The sequence below is a fragment of the Arachis duranensis genome, chromosome 6 (assembly GCF_000817695.3).
Source record: "Arachis duranensis cultivar V14167 chromosome 6, aradu.V14167.gnm2.J7QH, whole genome shotgun sequence".
NCBI classification, from domain to species: Eukaryota; Viridiplantae; Streptophyta; class Magnoliopsida; order Fabales; family Fabaceae; genus Arachis; species Arachis duranensis.
Window position 1 is genome coordinate 92,634,806 of NC_029777.3, and position 22,988 is coordinate 92,657,793.

Below are 22,988 nucleotides of genomic sequence, written 5' to 3' on the forward strand. Positions count from 1 at the left end.
GCTCAGATAGCATATGTGGCAGTGATGCAAATGTTGACATTGACATTGATTGGATCAATGTTGAATTTTTAAATCAGATCAAATGCTCTGGATTACCAAATCATTCTTTGAAGTTGAAAAAAGGTGTTCCTGTTATTTTATTGAGAAATATTGACGCTGCTGGTGGATTATGCAATGGTACTAGACTTATTGTTCACAGTCTTGGAAGAAATGTGATTACTGCAGATATTGTTTCTGGTAGTAATGTTGGGGATAGAGTGTAGTAAATTTGATTCCAAGTGATTCTGGTTTACCTTTCAAATTTCAACGTAGGCAGTTTCCACTGGCATTGTGCTTCGCAATGACAATTAACAAAAGTCAAGGTCAAACCTTATCATCTGTGGGATTATTTTTACGTCGTCCAGTTTTTTCACATGGGCAACTTTATGTGGCTATATCACGTGTGAGGTACAAAAAGGATTAAAAATTTTATTGTGGTATGAGAATAGACCAGAGGACGACTTGACAGAAAATATAGTATTCACAGAAGTTTTTAATAAAATTTTCGGTAAGTTCTTTTATTTTCTCATTTGAATTTAATCATTAGTTTTCTATATTTTATATCTTATTTCATTGAAGTTGTTGTTAAATCCTACTAAATTGTCAAATGATATAATTGAATTTATATTTTCATATTGTAATTATAATGTTATTATAAAAGAAATAATTGTAAAAAAATCTTTAAATAAAGGTTACTATATATTTTATTTTACTTTTGTAACATTACGAGTGTATTTGGTTTAGTGTTTTGAGTTTTAAATTCAACTTTAATTTTGTTGAAAGCTTCTTTTTTTATTTTTAAATACAAACATGCCTTTAGTCTAGCTTATGTTTACCTGAAAATAAAAATTCTAAGTTTTGTATTCACTTTTTATTATTAAACTATTAATTAAAGAAATTTATTTTATATTTATCACTTTTCTCATCATGGTTTATACAATGAATTTTGTTGTTTTTTTTTTTATAACTATGTCTCTAATACTCTTTGATGCATAATTATTATTTTTTGGTTATGTGAGTTTCCTTTCTTTATTGTTCTTTTTATTTATTTTTGTATGGAGGTCTTTTTTTAAACTTTGTAATGTAATTCTATTAATTTCATTAGACAAACCAAATTAAATAAAATAAATTTTTCTAGAAGTAATATTAGAATCATAAGTACTAAAAAATTATAGCCAAAAGAGTACTAAAAAGTACTGAGAATATTAGAAAAAGAATATTAAAATTTATTTAAATATGTAAAATAAAATGAAAATATTGTATAAAATAATTATTTAAATTTATGTCTTTTTCAATAATTTTTTTATCTAAAATAACATTTATTTGACCAAGGACACATTCAAAAATTTTTTGAACAGGGAATCGAAAATTAAATATTTAATAATATTTATATAATTAATATCGTATTATATAATTGATGATATTATTTTTTTATTTTTTAAAAAAATTATTAATAAATGCTATATTGAAATAGAAATTTCTACTAAAAACTAATTTTTATATTTGATATCATTCATAATAACAAAAATTTTAATTTTTATCCTTTATTATTATAAATAATGTAACATGAATGATATAGATCAGTTATTCTAATATTTTTAGTATATGCATTTAAAATAATTAATTAACAAAATATGTAAAATATTCATACTAATATATAATTTAATATGTAATTATTTCAATATTATGAGAAAATAAATAAATATTGAAATATTTTAAATTATATATATATACTTTTTTACTATTTAATTAGAATTTGTTATAAAAATCAAAGTCTTTTTTATATGATAATAGATTTAAAAGTTAAGAAAAAAATTAATAAGATACAAGGCACAATAAAAAAAGAATTCATCAAAACAAATGGTTAATGAAAAAAATAAAGAATAGGAGGAACAAGTAAAAAAGATTTATTAATCAAAATGGTTCGTCTAAAAAAATGTAAAAATATTTTAATTAGTCACTAGACTAACAACTTAATTTAAATTTAAATGTATCATTATATAATATATAAAAGTTTTAAAATTTTTTGACGGCCATGACCCGTGACCCCACTAGCCCCATCTAAATCGGCATCTGTATTTGACTGCTATCTATTTTATACTAAAATTGCTAAACATAAACCAAATTATGAAACTAGCACTAACTCACTCTTAATAAAAAATAATTTTGTATAGAATATTTTATGCAACCTCTTATTTACAAATTTCAATCCAAATACACACTATATTTTTGTCTACAATTATCATAAAAGTTTATTATTTATAAAAGAAAATATTAATTATTTAAAAAAATTAAACATTCCTTTATGTATGAGTTCACGAGAAGATGTATGTAATTAATTTATTTCTTTTTTTTAATAGATCAATAGAAATGGTACTATCCAACCAATTTGTTCTTTCCCAATATTTGATGAAGTGCCTCAGATGGCAGAGAAGGTACGTGTAGTCATATTAACTGTTACAGTGGCTAAACCAATGTGAGTTGGTGTAAACGTGTAGAGAAGGTTTTTCAGAAGAGCTGTTGATATATCAAATCAAAAAAATTGAACTCAAGTGTTTGACTAAATTAAATTTATTTATTTATTTATATGGACTCAGACTTCAAAGATTGGAGACAAAAACTATCAGAAAAAACTTCGTTCTTTGTTTCTCTTGCAAAGTCTTTCATAGTTCATACCTTTACAATCAAAATGCAACTTCAGAACAATATGGAAGACAAGGTTGATTCGATCAAGTGTATTACAGCATGGAAGTGGAGGTTAAGAGTGAAAATTGTTAGGCTGTGGTTTTATACAGATCCATTAGCAGAAGATAACGAAAAATTGCTTCATATGATACTAATGGATCAAAATGTGAGTAGTTTTATTTTTATTTATATTCATATTGATATCAAAATCTTTTGTTTTCATGTTTTTTGTAATATGAAATAATAATTTTTTTTCTTTCTTTTTTCTTGAGTTTAGCTGGATAAAATACAGGCTACCGTCAAAGAACCTTACATATCAATGTTTGTTGATGATTTATATGTTGGTGGTGCTTTTTGTATGACAAGTTTTTCTGTTGTGCCCAATATTGGGATCATGAAGATGACTCATCATCGTTTTAAGCTACTTTTTCAAAAAGGAACCACTGTTATACCAGAACCAAGTCTCCAAATTCGTGATTCTGGGTTCAGTTTTTGTTCAATGTTCGAAATACTTGAAAAAAAATCAGATTACCATTATCTAATAGGTATGTTATTATAATACTAATTTTATTTGTAAATTTTTTATTTTAATCATGTCGATATAAATGAGTATCGTATATGTTCCATCTTTTATTTATCTAATTTAAAGTTATACTATTATTTTTTTACTATTCAGACTTTATAGGAGTTATCACTTCGGTTCGTCACCAAACGGAAGTTGACTACTATGGAAAGAAGCTTAAGCTAATGATTTTGGAAATCTATGCTGATGGGTATTATATTTTGGAAAAATCATATTCAAATTTAATTATTTTTTCTATTATATACCTTTTAGTTTGATGTTTCTGAATCCAAATTTTATAGGAAAAAGGTCCAATGCAACGTGTTCGGAAAATGCTGTGATTCTTTGGATAATTCCATTCTGATGAAATTCGAAAGACTGCCTGTTATTGTGCTCCAATCTTTTAAAATCAAAGTATATGGAGGTTTGTGTTATAATTAACAAATGATTTCTCGAATAATTTTGTCTTAGGATGTCTAATCTTTGAATTATTCTGTAAAAGAAGTTATTGTACTTATATCTTTGTTTTATCTTTGGGTTTCTTATTCAGATGAAGTATGTCTACAAAATGTATTGAATGTCTCCGATATTCTTATTAATCCAGATTTACAAGAAACTGTTAGATTTCTTGAGAGGTTAGTTATTTGATTTAAATTTTTTTCTCTGTTTTAATTCTATCTTTGAAGTTTTTTCTATTAGTATTATAAATTAATGATTTATTGTTGTTATCTGTAGGCTTGATGTTGCTTCTTATCATTTCTTTAGCTTTAAGAAGAATATTCATGGTTCATTAGTTTCCTATATTAATCATGATTCATTCGATTGGAGGCGCATCCGTACAATTCAACTAATTCAACAAAAGATGGAGGTAATTTTTCATTTGTGTGGTTCATACCGTCGTATTTTTAACTTGAATTTATTTTTTAAACCAGTCTTGTTTGCCAAACTTTTATAATTTCATTTTATGTGCTCAATTCTTTCCAGAATGGATTCTTCTTTGTTGCGGGTAAAATTAAACAAGTTGTTGGTGATGGTCATTGGTGGTCTTTCTCGTGTGTTTGTGGACACAGCGTTCAGAAGCATTCACATGACAATTTCTATTGTCAAGTTTGTGACAAAAATATTGATAATGTCATTGCTAGGTATTTATTTTAAATATGTATAATATAACTCTGCATTGGCAAAATCTGTTCTTGCTTTTAGCTTTTTTTTATACGTTTAAAATATAATACATAACTGTTTTTTATGCATTTCCTTAGCTATAGAGTAAAAATAATTGTGGAAGATAGTACTTCAAGTGGAATCTTTGTTCTCCTTAATGCTGCTGCAACTAAATTATTTGGAAAATCTTGCTCTGTCGCTTTGGATCAGTTTCAGAAAGAGTTGAATGTGAGTTACGTTTATTTTTTAAAAGAATCATCTATTTGTCAGTTTCAAGTCTTTATATTTAGTTCATTATGTGGTTTATATCTTCTTATTTGTGTATGTCAGGATTTTAATCATCCATTGCATCCTGCTTTTTTTGAGCTTGTTGTTGGAAAAGAATTAATTCTCAAAATTGAGTTCACAGAGTTGATTAAGGAAGAATTTGGTGGAATGTTCAAAGTTATTACAATACTGGATGACAGACAGACAGGTTTAGGGTTGAGTGTTGATTCACATATAAATGTATGTTTACATTCTATTTGTAACTTTTATATAATGCTTCCTTAGCTTCATAGATATAAATTTGTCAATTTTTGTTTGCAATGTATTTTTTATTTATTTTTTATGTAAATGTACTCATTTGGTATTTTTTCTTTATACTGTAGGATACTTTTCAAGCACCTGCGTACACTCCAATATGTGAAGCTGATTTTCATTATTCTGAAATAGAAAAATATACAAGTCGAATTCCATTTGATGCTTCTATTGATGCTAACAATATTGATGAGATGTTGCTGGATTCTATTTCAACTGGTTTCAATTGTGCAACTCCCGATCCAGTATATTCTAATATTGACTACGTGAATTTTTTTTATTTATTAAAGAATTAAGAATGTTAATTGTTTTTTATTACTGCCATAAAAAATGAAATATTCTTTGCAAAAATTATCTATTGAGCAATCTTGTCATATTTATTGTTATTAATCATATGTTTATCTTTTCTAAAAATGGCCTCTGCATAGGACGTATATGGTTTGTTGCTTGGATCTATAGTCTCTATCATAAAGGAACAAAAATGGTGGTACTCATCTTGTCTTTGTGGTGGAGTTACTCGTGCTGTTAAAGGATCATTTTTTTGTGACATGTGTGAACTTGAATGTGTTGATGTTATACCCAGGTTTGCACAAAGAGTTGATTTTATCCAATTTTTTTTTAATTCCAATGATTTTTCAAAATCAAGTAATTCTTTATTTTGTTCACTTACATACTTCTTAGATAAATGTTAAGCCATCAAAATGATCTTTATATATTTCTTTATTGTTATTATTATACAGTTACCGAATTAAGGTGATTATTTCTCATGCAAATGGTAGCAATGTGTTCCTGCTTCATGATCGTGAGATTACTCAAATAATTAAGAAAAGATGCTCTGCTTTACTAAATGAAAATCCCCATTTGAAACAGGTTCATTTATGTTTCTTATAGTTTTTTTCTGATTTTTTAAATTTTTAACGTAGGCTGATATTGATTATAGAATATTTTTTCTCATTAGACTCATTGTAATTCCATTCCTTCTTATGATTTGTTTCATTTCTTATTTATTTTTTTTGAATTTAGACTAATACTGAACGTAAAGTTCCTCCCGAACTGGGTAACTATTTGATTCAAAGGAAGATGGTTTTCATGATTGATCCTCGACCTCTGGGGTATCAGTATAACACAAGTGTGTATATGGTTCATCGAATTTGTGATGATATGTCATTGGTTAATCTTTTTGAAGCTGCTGCTTCCATGCATGATAAAAAGGTGATTGATGTAATATTTTCGAATCTAAATCTTTGTATTATATATGCTTTAGTTATGTTGCTATTTTTATTTATATTTAATTTGGTTAAATATTTGGTTTATTTTAAAATTTTAAAATTTTCAAATGTGTCCATTTTCAGAGAGGTTTGATTCAGAATAAGTTCCCTGATAGTATTACTAAAAATGAAAAAGCTGAGAGCTCATCCTCACGTTTGCTAACAATGGATGATTTTCAAAACTTATATCAAGTGGTGGATATCAAAGTATGATAAGTTTAAATTATTGATTCCTTTTAGAAGTTAATTTTTTTTATTACTTTCATCTTCTAATTAGTAATTATAAGTTTCAAAATTGTTTATTTTATGGTTGTAGGAATACTTCATGGATATTGGCTGTCTATCAGAAGCAACTGTTAACATGGAAAAAAAGGTGTCTTAATTGTAATTCTTTTCCTACGATGTACAACTATTTTTCATAATTTTATTTTAAGAATTGGGATTGGATTTTAAAAAATGATTACTATTAGTTTAACTTTATTATATATTTGTACTTATTAGCATTTGATATTTATTTTTGTATAGATGGATGATTCTTTGTTGGATGAAGAAGTAGATTGTGCTAGCAGCATGGCTTTACCAGATTCGTCTTCTTATGGTGTAGCTGAACATGAACTTCAAAATGCATTTAAAATATGCATGCAGCATCAATCTGATCCGACGTCAATGCGTTAAAATAGAAATATGTTTTCAGTTGTATTTTGTTCTTTTTGGATTTTGTCTTGATTTTTATGAATTTAGAGTAAAATTCTCCAAGATGAATTAATATGTATTTTCTTTATCTCTCATGTAATGAAAACTATTATATTTATATTAAGATATTGGTAAACTTTGTATGAAATATTTTGTTTTGATTAATATGTATGTTAGTTGATTATATTTTAAATGAGTTATTATATAAATATATTTAAAAATTGATTGTGTTAATACCAAAATTTTAAACTAAATTGTTGAATGTATTTAAAATTTTAATATTATTATCTCTATAATTTAAATATTTTCATTACACTAAATTAAATGTTTTTATATATTTTATATACATACCTATTTAGAGTTATACATATATAATTAAATTTAATAAAAAAAATCATATTTAAGACCGTGCGAATGCACGGGGTATACTACTAGTATATGTAGATAAGAGGAAAATCGTGTATCTGTATCTACTATTTAAATCTAATAATCTAGTTAGTAATTTGTACGGGATAGGCCCACTTGTGTGCTTCCCTTCTACTCCACAACTTAATCCAAGCAAACTTCCTATTTCAGCCAACAACAATAACAATAGTACAATGCTAAACACACTCAAGATATTATAAAGCAACAGAAGCACACACTCTCTCTCTCACTGCAATAATCACTTGAACTGAACAACATATAGTGATTACTGACTAGTGAGTAGTGATGATGGGCGCTGCTACGGTGCTACTCGTCGTTATAGTGGCGGCGATTTGGGTGGCGCAATCACACTCAGAGTACATAGAGTACAACACCACGCAGAGGATCGTCAACGGTCAAATAAACGTTCACTTGGTGCCTCACTCCCACGACGATGTTGGCTGGCTCAAGACCGTTGATCAGTACTACGTCGGAGCCAACAACTCCATTCGTGTTAGTGTCAATTTTCTTTCTTTATTTTTGACTTTGAGGTTCCAAGAATTTCTTTCTCACTTGCTACTTGGCAGGGTGCATGTGTGCAGAACGTGCTGGATTCTGTGATCTCTGCGCTTTTGGAAGACAAGAATCGCAAATTTATCTATGTTGAGATGGTGATAATACTTTGATTTGATACTGACACTGAGTTTTTTTTTTTTTTGGATGGTAAAATTCTTAAAGGGAATGAGTGATTGTTGTGTTTGACTGGGAAATTTCTATTTTGATTGTAATTTTTTATGTAGGCATTTTTCCAACGATGGTGGAGACAGCAAAGTAAAGCTAAGAAAATTAAAGTGAAGGAGCTTGTTGACTCTGGTCAGCTTGAATTCATGTAAGTCTCGTATTTTCTTCTGCCTGAAGCTACTTAGTAGTTACTGTTTTGAATTATTATTGCCTATGATTTAATTTGATCAGTTTGATGTTGCAATATCTGAATGAGTACCTTGTAAGTCAAAGGTCTTTCTCTTTTTTTTTTTTATTCATATAATCTGTGTAGATCAAACATCAGTCTATGAAGCATGAATCTGATTAACAATGTTCCCCTTTAATATCTGAGTTTGTTTTTGAAGAAATGGGGGCATGTGCATGCATGATGAGGCCACCCCGCATTACATTGACCTGATTGATCAGACAACTCTCGGGCATCAATTCATTAAAGATGAGTTCAGTAAGACTCCAAGAGTTGGCTGGCAGATCGATCCTTTTGGCCATTCTGCGGTTCAGGCGTACTTGCTTGGCGCTGAGGTATGTTTATCATAATCCAGTTATGTGGAAAGTTAGTATACTTGTCAAAATAACTAGTTTCAGTGGATTAGAACTAGAATATGATAAGTGCTATTAGTGCTGCATACAGTGTCCAAGTTTTACTCATTATATCTATGTTGCAGCTGGGATTCAATTCGCTCTTTTTTGCCAGAATTGATTACCAGGATAGAGCCAAGCGATTGAAGGAGAAGATGCTTGAGGTTATTTGGCAGGGTTCTAGGTCTCTTGGTTCTTCTTCACAAGTTAGTTCCTATCAATATTGTTTCTGTCTAGATATATAAGGTTTAGTTTTCCAGTTCCTTCATAGGTGACTTCGTTGCAGATATTTACTGGGATATTTCCCAGGCATTATGATCCTCCTGATGGCTTCACGTTTGAGATCAATGATGTTTCCCCTCCTATTCAGGTAAATTTCTTGTATTCTTTAAAATTTATGGAAAGAATATGTTGAATACTTTTTTAGTATCCTCATCTGAGATTCAAGTATTTATATTGAAGGATGACATTGAACTGTTTGACTATAATGTTCAAGAAAGGGTCAATGACTTTGTAGCTGCAGCCATATATCAGGTGAGTTGTTGACCATTGATCCCCCCTCCTCTCTCTCTCTCTTGTTATGTCAACGTCTTTTCTTTTTCTTTTCCATGGCGCAGATTAATCTCTCTCTCTCTCTCTAAATCATACAAGAACAGAAGTTATATTTTAATTGCTTGATCCAGTGTGTTATATTTGATGTTTTGAGAGAAGATTCTTGGTCTAGTATTATCATCTCATATATCAATGAAGAATTTATGGTTAGTTCCCCGTTTTATTATTCACAATATTCTTGAACACTTGAGTGGAGAAACTATGACATTTTGAGTGGTTTAATTATGTGTTAAGATACTCCCATAAAAAAATTAATCCGTAATTTTAGGTTTCTTATCTGTCTCTGCAGTCTGCACATGGTACTAAGGTAAAAAATAAAATAAACTAGAGGTAGACTAGAGGTAGAGTAAGGCATGGAGGCAGTTGCATTTGATTTTGTGCTTTTGACAGCAAAAGCAAAAAAATATTTATGTTTTGGAAAGTTCTTAGAAGGCTTTCTTCTGCTTTAAGAGAGTCACAGGAGCTTCTAGTCAGCTAAAAGAAAATTACCTAAAAGAAAACTTCAGCTTCTCTTAATTCTAGCAATTTTACTTTCCTGATTTAGGCATATACTTCCGTATGTTCTCAATAGTTTATGATTGCTTTAATAAATAAATGAAATTTGTAAGTTAAATGTATTATATTACCATTATTTCATCAGCTTTTAATCAAACTTTTCAATATTGATGCATTTGTAGATTTTTACAGGACGTTTAGCTCCAAAGCCCACATTATTCGAAATGAGGCCTAAAAAAGGCCTAATGATGCACTGGTTGACGAGACTAGTTTTTTACTTTTATATCATATATTTACTTTGGTTTTATGTTGTTTGAAGCGTAATAGGATCCTATGGAAGTTACAAACTGAATTGTCTTTGTCCATATCTAGGCTAATGTGACCAGAACCAATCACATTATGTGGGCAATGGGGACAGACTTCCGGTATCAATATGCTGATTCATGGTTCAGGCAGATGGATAAGTTTATTCACTATGTGAATCAGGTGCTCTACCTTTGCAATTGTTGCCTAAAGTGTTACTTCGGACTTTTTTGTTTTTCATACTTGATGGGAGATACTGGATTTTACCACTTTTGAGTTAAAATCTATGCTTTCTTTTTGTGTCATACACTCAGGATGGGCGTGTCAATGCATTATATTCAACACCATCTATCTACACTGATTCAAAATATGCAGCGAATGAGCAATGGCCTCTTAAAGTTGATGATTTCTTCCCGTGAGTTTTTCTTGAATATATATATTATATATATTTGTTTTAGATTTATGTTTTGATGTGAGTTAAGAAGGAGGAAGGGAAAATGATCCAAAGCTTGGAAAGGTGGGATTGAGATTCTCTGTGAACGAGTACTGTATTCTTTTCTTCTTAGCTGTCACACTGTTTTCAACACAAGGGGTGTCAATAATACAGACATTTTCTCTGTTTTAAAGTCTCTATTACGAATTTCTAACACAAGACTTTTCATGAGGAGAAGGGAAGTATTTTTAATTCAAATAACGTAATAAACAGTCATTTCTCCTACTTTAACCTGCAAATAGGAGGAAGGCAGTTCATCACCGCTACCATTCTGTCACTTCCCATCCTTTCTTTTCCTCCTAAGATTTCTATACATTGTTGAAAGAGATCAGTTTTAATTCAAGGTACATAATTTCAGATATGCAGATAAACCGAATGCATATTGGACTGGCTATTTTACAAGTAGGCCAGCTTTAAAGGGTTATGTGAGAGTGATGAGTGGTTACTATCAGGTAAAATCTTATGCTCGTTTTTTTACCTGTAAGTTAGTTTGTTGTCATCCTTGTGAGCTCTCCCATACTTCCTTCTTAGAGCATCTGTTACTTTCTTGTTGACATTTAGGCAGCAAGGCAATTAGAATTTTTCAAAGGGAGGAATGCATCTCGACCAAATACTAATTTATTAGCAGAAGCTTTAGCAATTGCTCAGCATCATGATGCAGTGAGTGGCACAGAGAGACAACATGTTGCTGCTGATTATGCACTGCGACTGTCATTGGGCTATAAGGAGGTGCATATTGATGATTTTCTGTTTGGTTGCCGATAACATAAAATTAAATGGACCACTGTCTCTTGATTTTCAGGCAGAAGTGGTGGTTGCATCTGCCCTTGCTTTCTTGGTAAACCAAAAGTTAAGTTCGCAACAGGTGAAGCCAGTGACGGACTTACAACAGGCAATGCACTCTGGACACAGAATAAGTTTCTTATGTTTTCAATCGATGGTTTCATCATAAATTAGCTTCTAATATGTTACTTCTTGTCTGACTGTTGACAGGAAATTAAAAGCTAAAATTAGTTATTAGATTTTTTTTCTGCAAGCCACATATATGCAACATGAATTCATGCATTCTGAAACCACCCAACTCCCTAGGGAAAAGATAGTTTAGCTGCATGAACCATTCTAAGAAGATAAAGTCTCATTTGTTCTATGTTTGACTGAATTACTGTATAGTTAAGGCTATTAAGATCTGTTACGTGATCACTTTTTTTCTAGTTTATTTTTAGTTAAAGGCTTGCTAAACTATGTGATGTTAGAGTCTGTAAATCTAATAATCTGAGAACACTTTGTAATATTATGGATTTATGTTAAAGCTGTCATGTGAATCTGGCTGCAGTGTCCTCTACTCAATATAAGTTACTGTCCTTCATCAGAAGCTACGTTGAGCAATGGAAAAAGCTTGGTCAGTATAATAATGTACATCAGTCAACCATTAAAAGCAAGAGTTACATAACTCAAAGTTATGAGCAGATATGAACCTCTTCAATATCATATTTCTTTTAATGTTGTGGCCTTTTGTAGGTGATTGTTGTTTATAACCCACTTGCTTGGAAGAGGGAGGAAGTAATTCGAATTCCTGTAAGTGCTTAGAATGATATTTTTTTTTACGTTGAGCATATGTAACACTATAAAGATAACGTGCGATCATCGCTTCTGAATCTAGTGTTAATGCCACACTCCTGTTTCTTGGTAATCATTGTTCATTTTCTTCTAAGAGATTAAAGCATCCTTTAGTCTTGAAGTTCATCCATTGTTGCTAAGTTCATTCTTTAATGACTGATGACAAAACATACTTGCTGCAGGTTTCCACCACAGACATTTCTGTCAAAGATTCTGCTGGGAATGAAGTTGAGTCTCAAATTCTGCCACTATCCAATGCCACTTCAATCCTAAGAAAATACTATGTCAAAGCGTATCTAGGAAAATCTCCTGGTTCAGAACCAAAGTACTGGCTTGCATTTCCAGTGTCTGTACCTCCCCTTGGTTTCAGCACATACATAGTCTCCAAGCCTAGACAGACAGGTAAGAGATGTTGCTTCTGTTTCTAACTTCTTATCTTCCACTCTATGCTTCTATGTACCGATAAGTGGAACTGAGAGCAATTCACTAAATGGCGAAGGTAATCGTTCAACCATATCCAAGGTGCACAAATCAGAAAGAAGTACAAATACCAGCATAGAAGTTGGACAAGGGAATTTGAAGCTGCTTTATTCTGCAGATGAAAGAAAGCTTACTCATTATGTTAACAGTAGAAATCTTGTGAGTCCTCAGTATGCATCTCTTAGGTTTTTATATGCTTGCAGATTTTTTAGTGCATTCTAAGATCAAGATAAGATGTAATCTGAATAAGTGGCTTACAAATTCAATTTTCGTTATGGTATAAAGTTAGTTATGCTGATGTTTTATATTCTGTCTTGGTTTTGGCTGAAGGTTAAAGCATCTGTTGAACAAACATACAGTTATTATTCTGGAAATGATGGAACAGATAAAGATCCTCAGGTAAGTTGTGTGTATACATAATTTTCTACATGCATCAACAACAACTATGCCAGGCGTCTGTATGGATCTAACAATGTCATAGTTCGCTATCACAGATCACATCTGGTTTAAACCCATTTATATTTAAATATCTTTTGATAATTTCTTCCAGAGTTTTTTTTAGAACTCCCTTTTCTCTAGCTAAAGGATTATCCTTCATCTTATTCACTCTCCTAATTGTCATTGGAGCCACCACAAGTCTTCCTTGAACACAATTTTTTAATGCATTAATTTTTGTAGACTTCAATCATATTGTTAGTATGAACAACTTTCTAAATTTTTGGATGGAGGAAGTACATTTTTCTTTCTTTTTTTGCTTTATGCTAGATAGCACTATGATCATACCATTTCTTACTTGCTTCAGTCCATCCATATTATTCTTAAATAAAACTAACTAAGATATTTCTTTGGGATTACCAACTTTTTTTTCATGTTGAAGGCTTCTGGGGCATATGTATTCCGCCCAAATGGATCATTTCCAATTAGATCTGATCGCCAGGTTTCAAACTTTTCATTCTTCAATTTTAAACAGTTGGCAATAGTTTAGTTTGTGATCAATCCAGAGAACAATTCAAGATGCTAATTCTGTATGTTTGTTCGTGTTAAGGAATCTTTTGCTGTTCTAAGTGGTCCAGTGCTGGATGAAGTTCATCAGCAGCTCAATCCATGGATATCTCAGGTAAATTATGGTTAAAATAACCATAATTTCCTCAAGTGTTCTCATCGCTACTCCCTTCCCATGGCATCCACAGGACCCACAAATTTCAGTAAAATGAAAGTTGTGTTTCTTGTGATTATCTATTTTTGTGTGGAACTTAAGCATTATTCGTTCTTCTTTTTACAGATTACAAGGATATTCAAGGGAAAGGAACATGCTGAAGTTGAGTTCACAGTATGTTAGTTCCCCTGTATTCTGATTGCTGAGTAACACATTGGGAAAGAACTTATTACCCAGTTTACAACCTCAATGAAGACCAACAAAACATTCTACACAGATTCCAATGGACGTGACTTCATTAAAAGGGTGTGTTTGTTTTACTCTCTTTTTGTAATAAATATTAAATATTTTTTATTACCTTGATATCACATTAAACCACTCTAATTTGCATGTTTATTTGGGATTTATGTGGAAGACAAAGGTAAAATAATTAATAGAAAGACCTTGAGTTCAATGAAATGATGGGTGATTAATGGGGATGCCAAACATAGGGTTCTGTGTGGATGACATGGAGAAACACTGGTCATATTTTTCAATAGAGAGTGGCTATCAAACTCAAAGGAAAATTCTCATGATGCCAATAATGCCAGCAATATCTATGTTATTTATGTTGGGCACAAAATTGCCAGCAGGACTAAAAACTAGGTTGTGAAGATGGGAGTTCCAAGGTTGATGAGTGTACATACAAGAAAAATAATATTTAAAATGAATAATAAGTGTTGGAGTTAATTTTCTTGAGGAGTAAATGATGGAAACTTGATAGGTGATTTGTGTTAATGTGTAAAAAAGACAATAAAGTCTTAGTCTCTTGTGGAAGATTGGACCATTTCGAAAATAGTGCGAGTTAAGATTGTCTAAAAGAATTCATTGAATATTGGTCGTTCAAAAAGTTCGATGCATTGATTTGTCTATGTAGTTGTATCAATCTTGTGGGATAAAACAAGTAAAATTATTTTGCAGATTCGAGATTTCCGGACAGACTGGGATCTACAAGTGAACCAACCCATAGCTGGAAACTATTATCCGGTGTGTTTAATTTTAAGTGAATACTCATGATCTTTCCACTATTCTCTGTTTATATTCAGTGTTTTTAAGTGAAGACTAATGATCCCTCCACTATTCTATGTTTATATTCAATAATTTCGCACTTTTTGTGTGTGTATAACGATTTTGTAGACTAGCTGCTTCACGTCTTTCCTTCCCCCCTGTGAATCTATTTTTTTCCAAGGCTGATCTAATCTTTTCACTTTTATATATTTAAATTGTGTTTCAGTTGTAACATGAAGCAATTTTTTGCTATTCCTACAATTAAGCCTATTGGCATGTTTTAGAAAGATGTTATTATCTCTATCATATTTGATTCTGTCTTTCCCCTCATTAAATGGATATTAATGAAAAAATATTGTGCGTTACCACCATTGTCTAAGGTTAACTTAGGAATATATGTGCAAGATAGCAACACAGAACTCTCAGTGTTGGTGGACCGTTCAGTTGGGGTTTCAAGCTTGGTAGACGGTCAAGTAGAGCTCATGCTCCACAGGTTTGTTATGTTCCTTGTCAATCTCTATTGATATTAAGTTCTATTTGCTACAACTTTACTCTATAGATTTATAAATGACATAATTATTGCTGTTTCTTTTTCATATGATGTACCTTTTCATTTTTCCAGGAGGCTTATCCATGACGATACAAGAGGCGTTGGTGAGGCACTCAATGAAACAGTTTGCATTGCTGGTAGCTGTGAAGGTTTAACCGTTAAGTATATCGTACCAAAGAGCCTATGTACTAATACTTGCATAATGATTTCTGGTTATTTCATCTCTATGAGGGTAACCTTTCTGGTTCTCGCGAAGCANNNTGTTCCTTCTTTTCTTTGATATTCTCAAAACATTTTATTGCCCAGGGTTCCTGAAGTGTCTGCAAGATGCATTAAAGATACTACGTAAAATGAAATATTGCAGTTATACTCTACTAATGCCTGTTTATGTGATATTTCCAGATTCAAGGAAAACTGTACCTTAAAATTGATCCTATAGGTGAAGGTGCTAAGTGGCGTCGAACAGTTGGCCAGGAATTATATTCACCACTGTTGTTGGCATTCACAGAACAGGTAAAACATAAGGGGAATAAATAAATACGAGTAGTAGTATGGGGTCTTTCATCATAACAGTTTTCCACTATTCTTGCAGGATGGGGATAATTTGTCAAATTTTCAATCATCAACGTTTTCTGGCATAGATTCTTCATACAGTTTCCCAAACAATACTGCTCTTTTAACACTCCAGGTATGCAACTATATTTGGGGAAAATAGCAAAATAGAAGATGGATCTCTGAAATGCTTTCTAGTTGTCTCGTCTTTTCGCCGATGTGATTTTATTGTTTTTGTGGACTTTGCAGGAACTTTACAGTGGAAAAATACTTCTAAGATTGGCTCACCTTTACGAGGTTTTTATTATTTTACTGATTTACTTATCTGTAGTCCTTTGGTTCTCTCTTGTAGAGTTAAGCTTTTCAACAAAACTAATGAGTGCGCAAAACTACTTATATTTCTAATTTATGTTGTTTTGGTATTTGTTCCATGAATAGATTGAGGAGGACAAAGATTATTCAGCAATGGCAAGCGTGGAATTGTTAAAGCTGTTTCCTAACAAGAAGGTAAGATTTATAACTACTACAAGCTACTCTCTAATTTTTGTTCTAACGAGTTGACGACATCTTCAGATAAGGAAAGTGACCGAGATGAGTTTGTCTGCTAATCAAGAAAGAGCTGAAATGGAAAAGAAGAGGTTAGCATGGAAAGTAGAAGGCTCCACGAAAGAAACTAAGGTGGTGAGGGGAGGGCCTGTTGATCCTGAAAAGTTGGTGGTTGAACTTGCTCCAATGGAAATTAGGACATTTTTTATTGAATTTGCTTCCCTTCAAACGGTTCCTGAAGCAGAAAATCAAGCGGCAACGTAATAAGAGGGTTGTTTTCTTCTTCTCGTGTCATCGATATTTATATGCTGTTAGAAATCGTGTTTTCTTGTAGAGTTGTTTCATTTGTACAATTGTACTCGTTTGACTTTTACACTGAATTGACAATTTGACACAAACCCTTGCGTCATAGCATGGAGTGTGAGACTCATCCCGAATTTTCTACTTTTTAAGTTTTTAACTTTCCATTCATTTTATTTTTCTTTTATTTTTAGATAAATTATCAAAATAGAACCAGAAAACTTATATTTTGCTAATAAAAATAAATAAGAAATTGAAAGTTACAAAACCAATAATTATTAAACTTTAATTGATATTACTTCAAGTAAATTCTTTTGGTGATTTTTGAATGTATTTTCTAATAATTATTCAAATATTTTTATAAAAATTTGAATCAAATACACATATCTTTTGACGAATACAATAGTCATTTTTTATAAATTTTTGTCGCTTTTAAATTTTTTGAAAGCTTATTTATTTTTTATATTTTACTTTGTTAGTGAAATGACCTTTCGAATATTATTTTGATAATTTACCATTATCTTTTTCAAAAAGATTTTCACTTTAATGAAAATGCATGATTAAAAAATTTGGAATGTACGTCCTAAGAAAATATTGTAAGAATATAATAATAATTTTTTTTAATTTTTTATGTATTTACTATTTAATGTATTAAAAGTATAAGAGAAATATTTTTTATATTATTTTTAAAATGTGTCATTCGGACACATATTAGTAAGACCCTTTAAAACGTTTTTAACTAGATAGTTTAGTCATTACTGTGTTACAAGGTAACAACTAATAATGAGTATAAGTTATTATACCTATTATTAATTTAACATCTATAAAATGAAGAAATTCACATTAATGCACTAACAGTCTAAAGATGTTTATACGTTTTTCAGCTTTTAAATGACATTTTAATTTGTAAATACTGAATTTAAAAATTAGTTATTTTGTTAAGAAGACTAAACATGAGTAATTACAGGTATAAAATTCTGTTTAATTCGTACATAAAAATTAAATTCTAAAAAAATTATTTTTGTAGCGGAAATTAAGTTAAAATTTCAACTAAGAGAGAGTAAATAATTAAATATTTAAAAGAAGTTACATAAAAAATTAAACAAAATATTATTTGTTTTATATTAAGGAAATAGATTTTATTATTTCCTAATTGATAACATTATTTTTTTATTATTTATTATTCTCAAAATACTCTCATTTTTATGAGCCTTTTCTTATCGCAAATAATAATAATAATGGGGAATAATTTAAAAAACAACTATGATAAGAACACATAAAAAATTTGTCATTAAATTAGTCATTTATATAAAATATATGTTTAAATATTAAATATATATTAAAATAAATTAAATAATATATAAATTTATAATAATTAATTGAATAATTAATTTGATATTATATAATATTTTTATTAAAAAAAAGACATAATTCAAGAGTGTCATTATCAAATTCAAAGTCACATTGTCATTCTCCTTATATTAATTGTTATTAATATGTGATACTCCATTTTACATCCTTATATTAATGGTTTAAATACTAAATGCATTTTTCTTCATTTTCCATCTAATGTTGGAAGGAAAATTTTTTTTTAGTAAATCTCATTTATTTTTTGTACATTATTTATTTTTTTCACTTGACCTTTTTATTCAATTAAATAATAAAATATAACTATTTTTACATTTTTTTCTTTTTCTTCTTTCTATTTTCACCTCAAACAAACGCATTTTATAAACTGTATTTGTTTATTGAGAAATGAACATTAATTATTAGACACGGTGGTACATATTTATTATTTATTTGCTGAGACACAAATTTAAATAAATACGGTAGTACACAAATACACACAAAATACATATATTTAATATTTTTTTAAAGTTGAGACACAAAAATACAATGCATAGAATACAAAATTTGACCTTTTTATCTCTAATTATTTTTGAAATTACCAATGCATAACACACAATGCATAAAACAAAGAGGATAAAATTGACATTTGGTCTATACATGTGTATCTTGATAATAATTTAAAATAGAATTGACTTTTATGTAAAAAAAATTATTACATTATCAATTAATAATCTTTTTTTAGTGGCTAAAGTCTTTTGCATTTAGTAAAAGGTTTTTGGTTCAACATTCACTTGAAACATATTTTTATACACATATAGAATATATACAAGATGTGATTGATCGAATAAAATTGAGACTCAAACTGCACACTATCTTACTTGCTATGGATCAAATTGACAACTCTATCCAACTCATCAATAAATGAGAACGGAGACCGAAATTGAGGATTTTTTTCCGAAATAAATAAAAAATATTATTTTCCAAAACCAATTATTAAATATCATGATACTTTTTTTTTTGTAGTTTTAGGCAAGTTCGTGCGCACTCCTGTGAACTCCATTATTTTCATAGAGTTCGCTGCACCTCCGGCGAACTTCTTAATTTATATGAAGTTTGCTGCACCCTCGGTGAATTTCACCTTGAGTTCACCACAGTATATAAAGTCATGGGACCATTCATGTTGTCGTTTTCAAAATTTTCTCTCCCAAATCTGCTTTCCTCCATCTTTATTTGTCATTTTTTTACTATCTTTTCTGTTGGATTTTCTGTCTTTCGACTCTTGTAAAATTTTTAATCTGCTCTATCGTCAGTTTCAGGTTAGTATGCTCTTTTGTTAGCAATTTTCAATTTGAGTTACTGTTTATAACATATTTCTTTATAGTTGGAGTACCTTATAAGGGTATTGTTAGTTAGTTACTTAGTTTAATTGGTAAGGTTAATTTAAATTGTGATTTGGATGTAAATTAGTTGAATATGTTATTAAATTGAAACACGTATAACTAGTTAGTTTAATTAAATTATCAGTTAACTGATAATTAATATGTTTATAGAGTTAGTTGTGTTAGTTATAGTACATATTAATTAGTAAATTTATAAACGGGTTAAGATGTAAGATAGATAATTAGTTTAAATATTTTTTATAAAAATTTAGTTAATGTGAAAGGAATTAAATTCAGTTTATATTATTTTATTAGATAGAGTTTAGTGATGGAGTAGAAGTTGTTAGGGTATGGGCATATCCTGTATAGACTGGATCAGACTGAGCACATAGTAGGCAGACTTGATCGAGTGGTACATTTTTTCATTCTTGTTCATTATATTATAATGAAATGTGAATTTGTAATTTTATTTGTTGACCTTATTTTTGTTTTTAACTTGTTTATTTTATTCGGTAGGCACTTCGGATATTACACACCAGACGAAATTCGATGAGACGCCCGTATAAGTAGATTAGGCCATATCTCAGACGAGTTGGGTTTGAGTATGCGATGTACATGGTAGAGTTCGAGTATGATTGGCCATTGGCATCAGCATTGATTGAGAGATGGAGATCTGAGTCCCATACGTTTCATCTGCCACGCGGGAAGAAGACTATCATCTTGTAAGATGTGGCATACCAATTGGGACTCAGGAGTCAGGATCGATGATGATCCTATGAGTGACTGCATCGATGGGTGGGCAGCAGCACCATGATGGACGGTCCATTAAGGATTTCTGCCAGCAACTACTAGGTATTGTTCCGCCCAGAGAAAAGACAGTCACAGACGAAATGGACTGTCAAACTTAGCTAGTTTTAGAATATCGTTTGCGGAGAGCTAGAGCAGGATGCGACCGAGGAGCGCCTGTTGCATCATGTTAGCATTAGGAAGTTCAACGTTTGACCCCTCTTGACTACTTTCAACTGGCATAGTTAGATCAATCATCGTCTTTCTAATATTTCTTCTAACAGCTCCACTTAATGAACTATTATCAACCGTATCCGCAGATGATCCTTGTCCACCCAACTCAACTAAAAACACAAATAATTCCAACAACAAACATTTGTCCATCGGTTGTACCACGATTTTTTAAGACATATGTCCTCGTCGTCACGTAACCGATACCTAATTCAAAACAACAGAATTTTTTTCAAAACTGTGGTCTAATCAACATAATAACAACATACCGAAGACAACTGTAGCATACTTTTTATACAATAAATTGTCATCTATTTCAGTCAGATATTTGTAGTAAATTTTTTCACTCTTTTCGTGTGTTACTGTCCAACGAAATGCAATATCAAATTCTTCAACGCTGTTAGACTGTTGACTTCTGGTGTCATGTATGTAAATTATTAGTTGTCTGGACTTAAAAATAATAGAACTTTCTTCATCATATACTATTTCACCACTATAATAAATGGATAATAGATTAATTGACATTGTAGAAAACAAATGCCAAGCTAAGAACCAAAGAGAAGAATGAAACAATGGTATTGAGTTTGGTTCTCCACCAGCCATATTTTTATTGTGTGAATTCAAGATAAAGTTCGTCGGGAGTGCGACGAACTCTATGAAAATAATGGAGTTCACCTGGGAGTGCAGTAAACTTGTCTAAAATTATAAAAGAAAACGTATTGTGATATTTAAAGTTGGAATAATTAGTTTTAGAAAATAATATTTTTTATTTATTTAAAAAAAACCCCGAAATTGAGGTATTCCAATGTTTTGAAAATCGAATTGGATCAGTCAGGCTGGTTCAATCACGAACCGATAACAATAACAATTTGATCAGACATGTAAAACTGTTGTTTAGAAAATCGGTATAAAACTATTGAATCGGTCGAGAATTGGCCGGTCGAACCGAACCGAAATCCACCCGGTTTACACAAAAAAGGGAAGGTCCTTCGTTTTCTGTCTCCCTTTCCCCCTTTCTTTCTTTCATTCAGAAAGAAATCACACAAACCCAGCCAAAAATCCTAGCACTTTAAGCCTACACCACCGCCGCAAGGAGTGGCATACTGCCGCCGTCCGTCGCACTCAAAGTTCGCCATCCGTCCGTCTATCTAGCTTCCCTCGTGCTCCAAGTCTTCAACCCCTGTTCACTGTAACCGATCGCGGCTGCTTCCTCGAGCTCGGCGTCCGTCGTCTTTGTCTGCTCAGCCGCGCTTCCGTCGCCGTTTGTTTGCCGTTCACGTTCGCGTCTTCGTTCAGCTGTCGTCTTCGTTCGCGTTCTTCGCCGTTCACCGTCTGCTTCAACTCTGCAACTTCTGATTTCTATTACAATAAGTAACTATTTGATTTGGTAGTGGTTTGGATTTTTTCATAGACTGAATTAAAGTTACAATAGTTATGTTCTCTTCTCTATCACATTGATATTAAGCTTTGAATTCTCTTATTTCGTTTTAATTTTACCGCACTCAACATGTTTGATGAAACGCTTTAACCATATTTCTGGTTGGTTTTATAATTTCTAGCTTTTAGAAACTTAGTTAGTTGATTGCATGTGAAATTAGAATAATTGGATCTTAGTAATTAGGAAATTTTAGCTGCATAAATAGCATCTTTGCAGAAAACATATTAGCATGATGATTCCACTTGCATTAGTGTTCTTCTGGTAAATTTTTAACTGTTATTGTGAATTTGTTAATTTGCTAATTGTTCTTGTGTTGTTGTTCTTCTGTTACTTTTAAATTTTGTTGTTTTTGTTGTGATTTTCTGTTCTTGATTTAAGCTGTGATTGAAGGTTCTTTGGTTTGGGTATTCTTCACTTTCCTGTAAGCTTAGCTTTTAATTCTTTGAGCATACACGTATCAAATCATTGTTTTTAGCAATGATGATTTTTAGATTTTTTTTTTTGGGTTGCTTTGTTTTAAATGTTCCTATTGTTGTTGTGTTTTTGCTGTGATTTAAATGTTTTTTTTTTTTTTTCTCGAATGCCCAGTCAGTACTTGGTTGATTAGTTTTGCTCACTGATTGTATTTGATGATAAATTTTAAATTGATAACTCTATTACTGCTTTACTGTCTGTTTCTGTAGTTAAATTTTATTAAAGTTTCTTGAATTTGCACTGCCTATGTTACTGGTTCACTGTTTTTGCTTTTTTTTTTTTTGTTAATCATTGTGATGAGCTTTGTTAAAATTGGGTTGAAAACTGTTAATCTTTCTTCATTTTTCACTGTTCTAACTTCTGTTCTTATTAAAAAATTTGCAATTGGTGATCTTTTGATTTATTGTATGCTTCATGTTTTCATTGTT

At 30.8% G+C, this 22,988-nt stretch overlaps 3 protein-coding genes across 3 annotated transcripts in view; all 3 read left to right on the forward strand.

Annotated features, from left to right (window-relative positions):
* Positions 1-263, forward strand: part of LOC107494581 (replication protein A 70 kDa DNA-binding subunit B-like) — a 4,329-nt gene extending 4,066 nt beyond the window's left edge. Inside the window, exon 11 of the mRNA XM_052263097.1 lies at positions 7-263. Within this exon, the coding sequence (XP_052119057.1) occupies positions 7-263 (257 nt within the window). The remainder of the gene's footprint in view (positions 1-6) is intronic.
* A 2,861-nt stretch (positions 264-3,124) lies between these two features.
* On the forward strand, positions 3,125-6,969 carry LOC127748508 (uncharacterized). The gene is made up of 13 exons (XM_052263098.1): positions 3,125-3,269; positions 3,401-3,497; positions 3,589-3,710; positions 3,837-3,921; positions 4,022-4,154; positions 4,271-4,428; positions 4,546-4,675; positions 4,778-4,954; positions 5,098-5,271; positions 6,050-6,238; positions 6,379-6,501; positions 6,611-6,667; positions 6,820-6,969. The coding sequence occupies exons 1-13, from the start codon at positions 3,125-3,127 to the stop codon at positions 6,967-6,969; spliced, it is 1,740 nt and encodes a 579-aa protein (XP_052119058.1).
* A 585-nt stretch (positions 6,970-7,554) lies between these two features.
* Positions 7,555-17,062, forward strand: LOC107494628 (alpha-mannosidase At3g26720). Its single transcript, XM_016115669.3, is given in 28 exon segments — positions 7,555-7,905; positions 7,980-8,063; positions 8,193-8,281; positions 8,520-8,694; positions 8,838-8,957; positions 9,038-9,121; positions 9,214-9,285; positions 10,231-10,344; positions 10,476-10,576; positions 11,013-11,106; positions 11,216-11,383; positions 11,457-11,546; positions 11,988-12,053; positions 12,173-12,229; positions 12,454-12,673; positions 12,771-12,910; positions 13,082-13,150; positions 13,629-13,688; positions 13,797-13,868; positions 14,034-14,213; positions 14,868-14,933; positions 15,335-15,447; positions 15,577-15,661; positions 15,907-16,017; positions 16,097-16,192; positions 16,306-16,353; positions 16,495-16,563; positions 16,630-17,062. Coding segments are annotated over 28 exon segments (3,087 nt in total). The 5' UTR covers positions 7,555-7,698; the 3' UTR covers positions 16,867-17,062.
* Positions 17,063-22,988: the final 5,926 nt, after the last annotated feature.

Coding starts and splice junctions, on each gene's coding strand:
- LOC127748508 (XM_052263098.1), top strand. CDS start 3,125: ATGACTCATCATCGTTTTAAGCTACTTTTTCAAAAAGGAACCACTGTT. Junction 4,429..4,545: donor ATTGATAATGTCATTGCTAG/GTATTTATTTTA, acceptor GCATTTCCTTAG/CTATAGAGTAAAAATAATTG. Junction 6,668..6,819: donor CTGTTAACATGGAAAAAAAG/GTGTCTTAATTG, acceptor ATTTTTGTATAG/ATGGATGATTCTTTGTTGGA.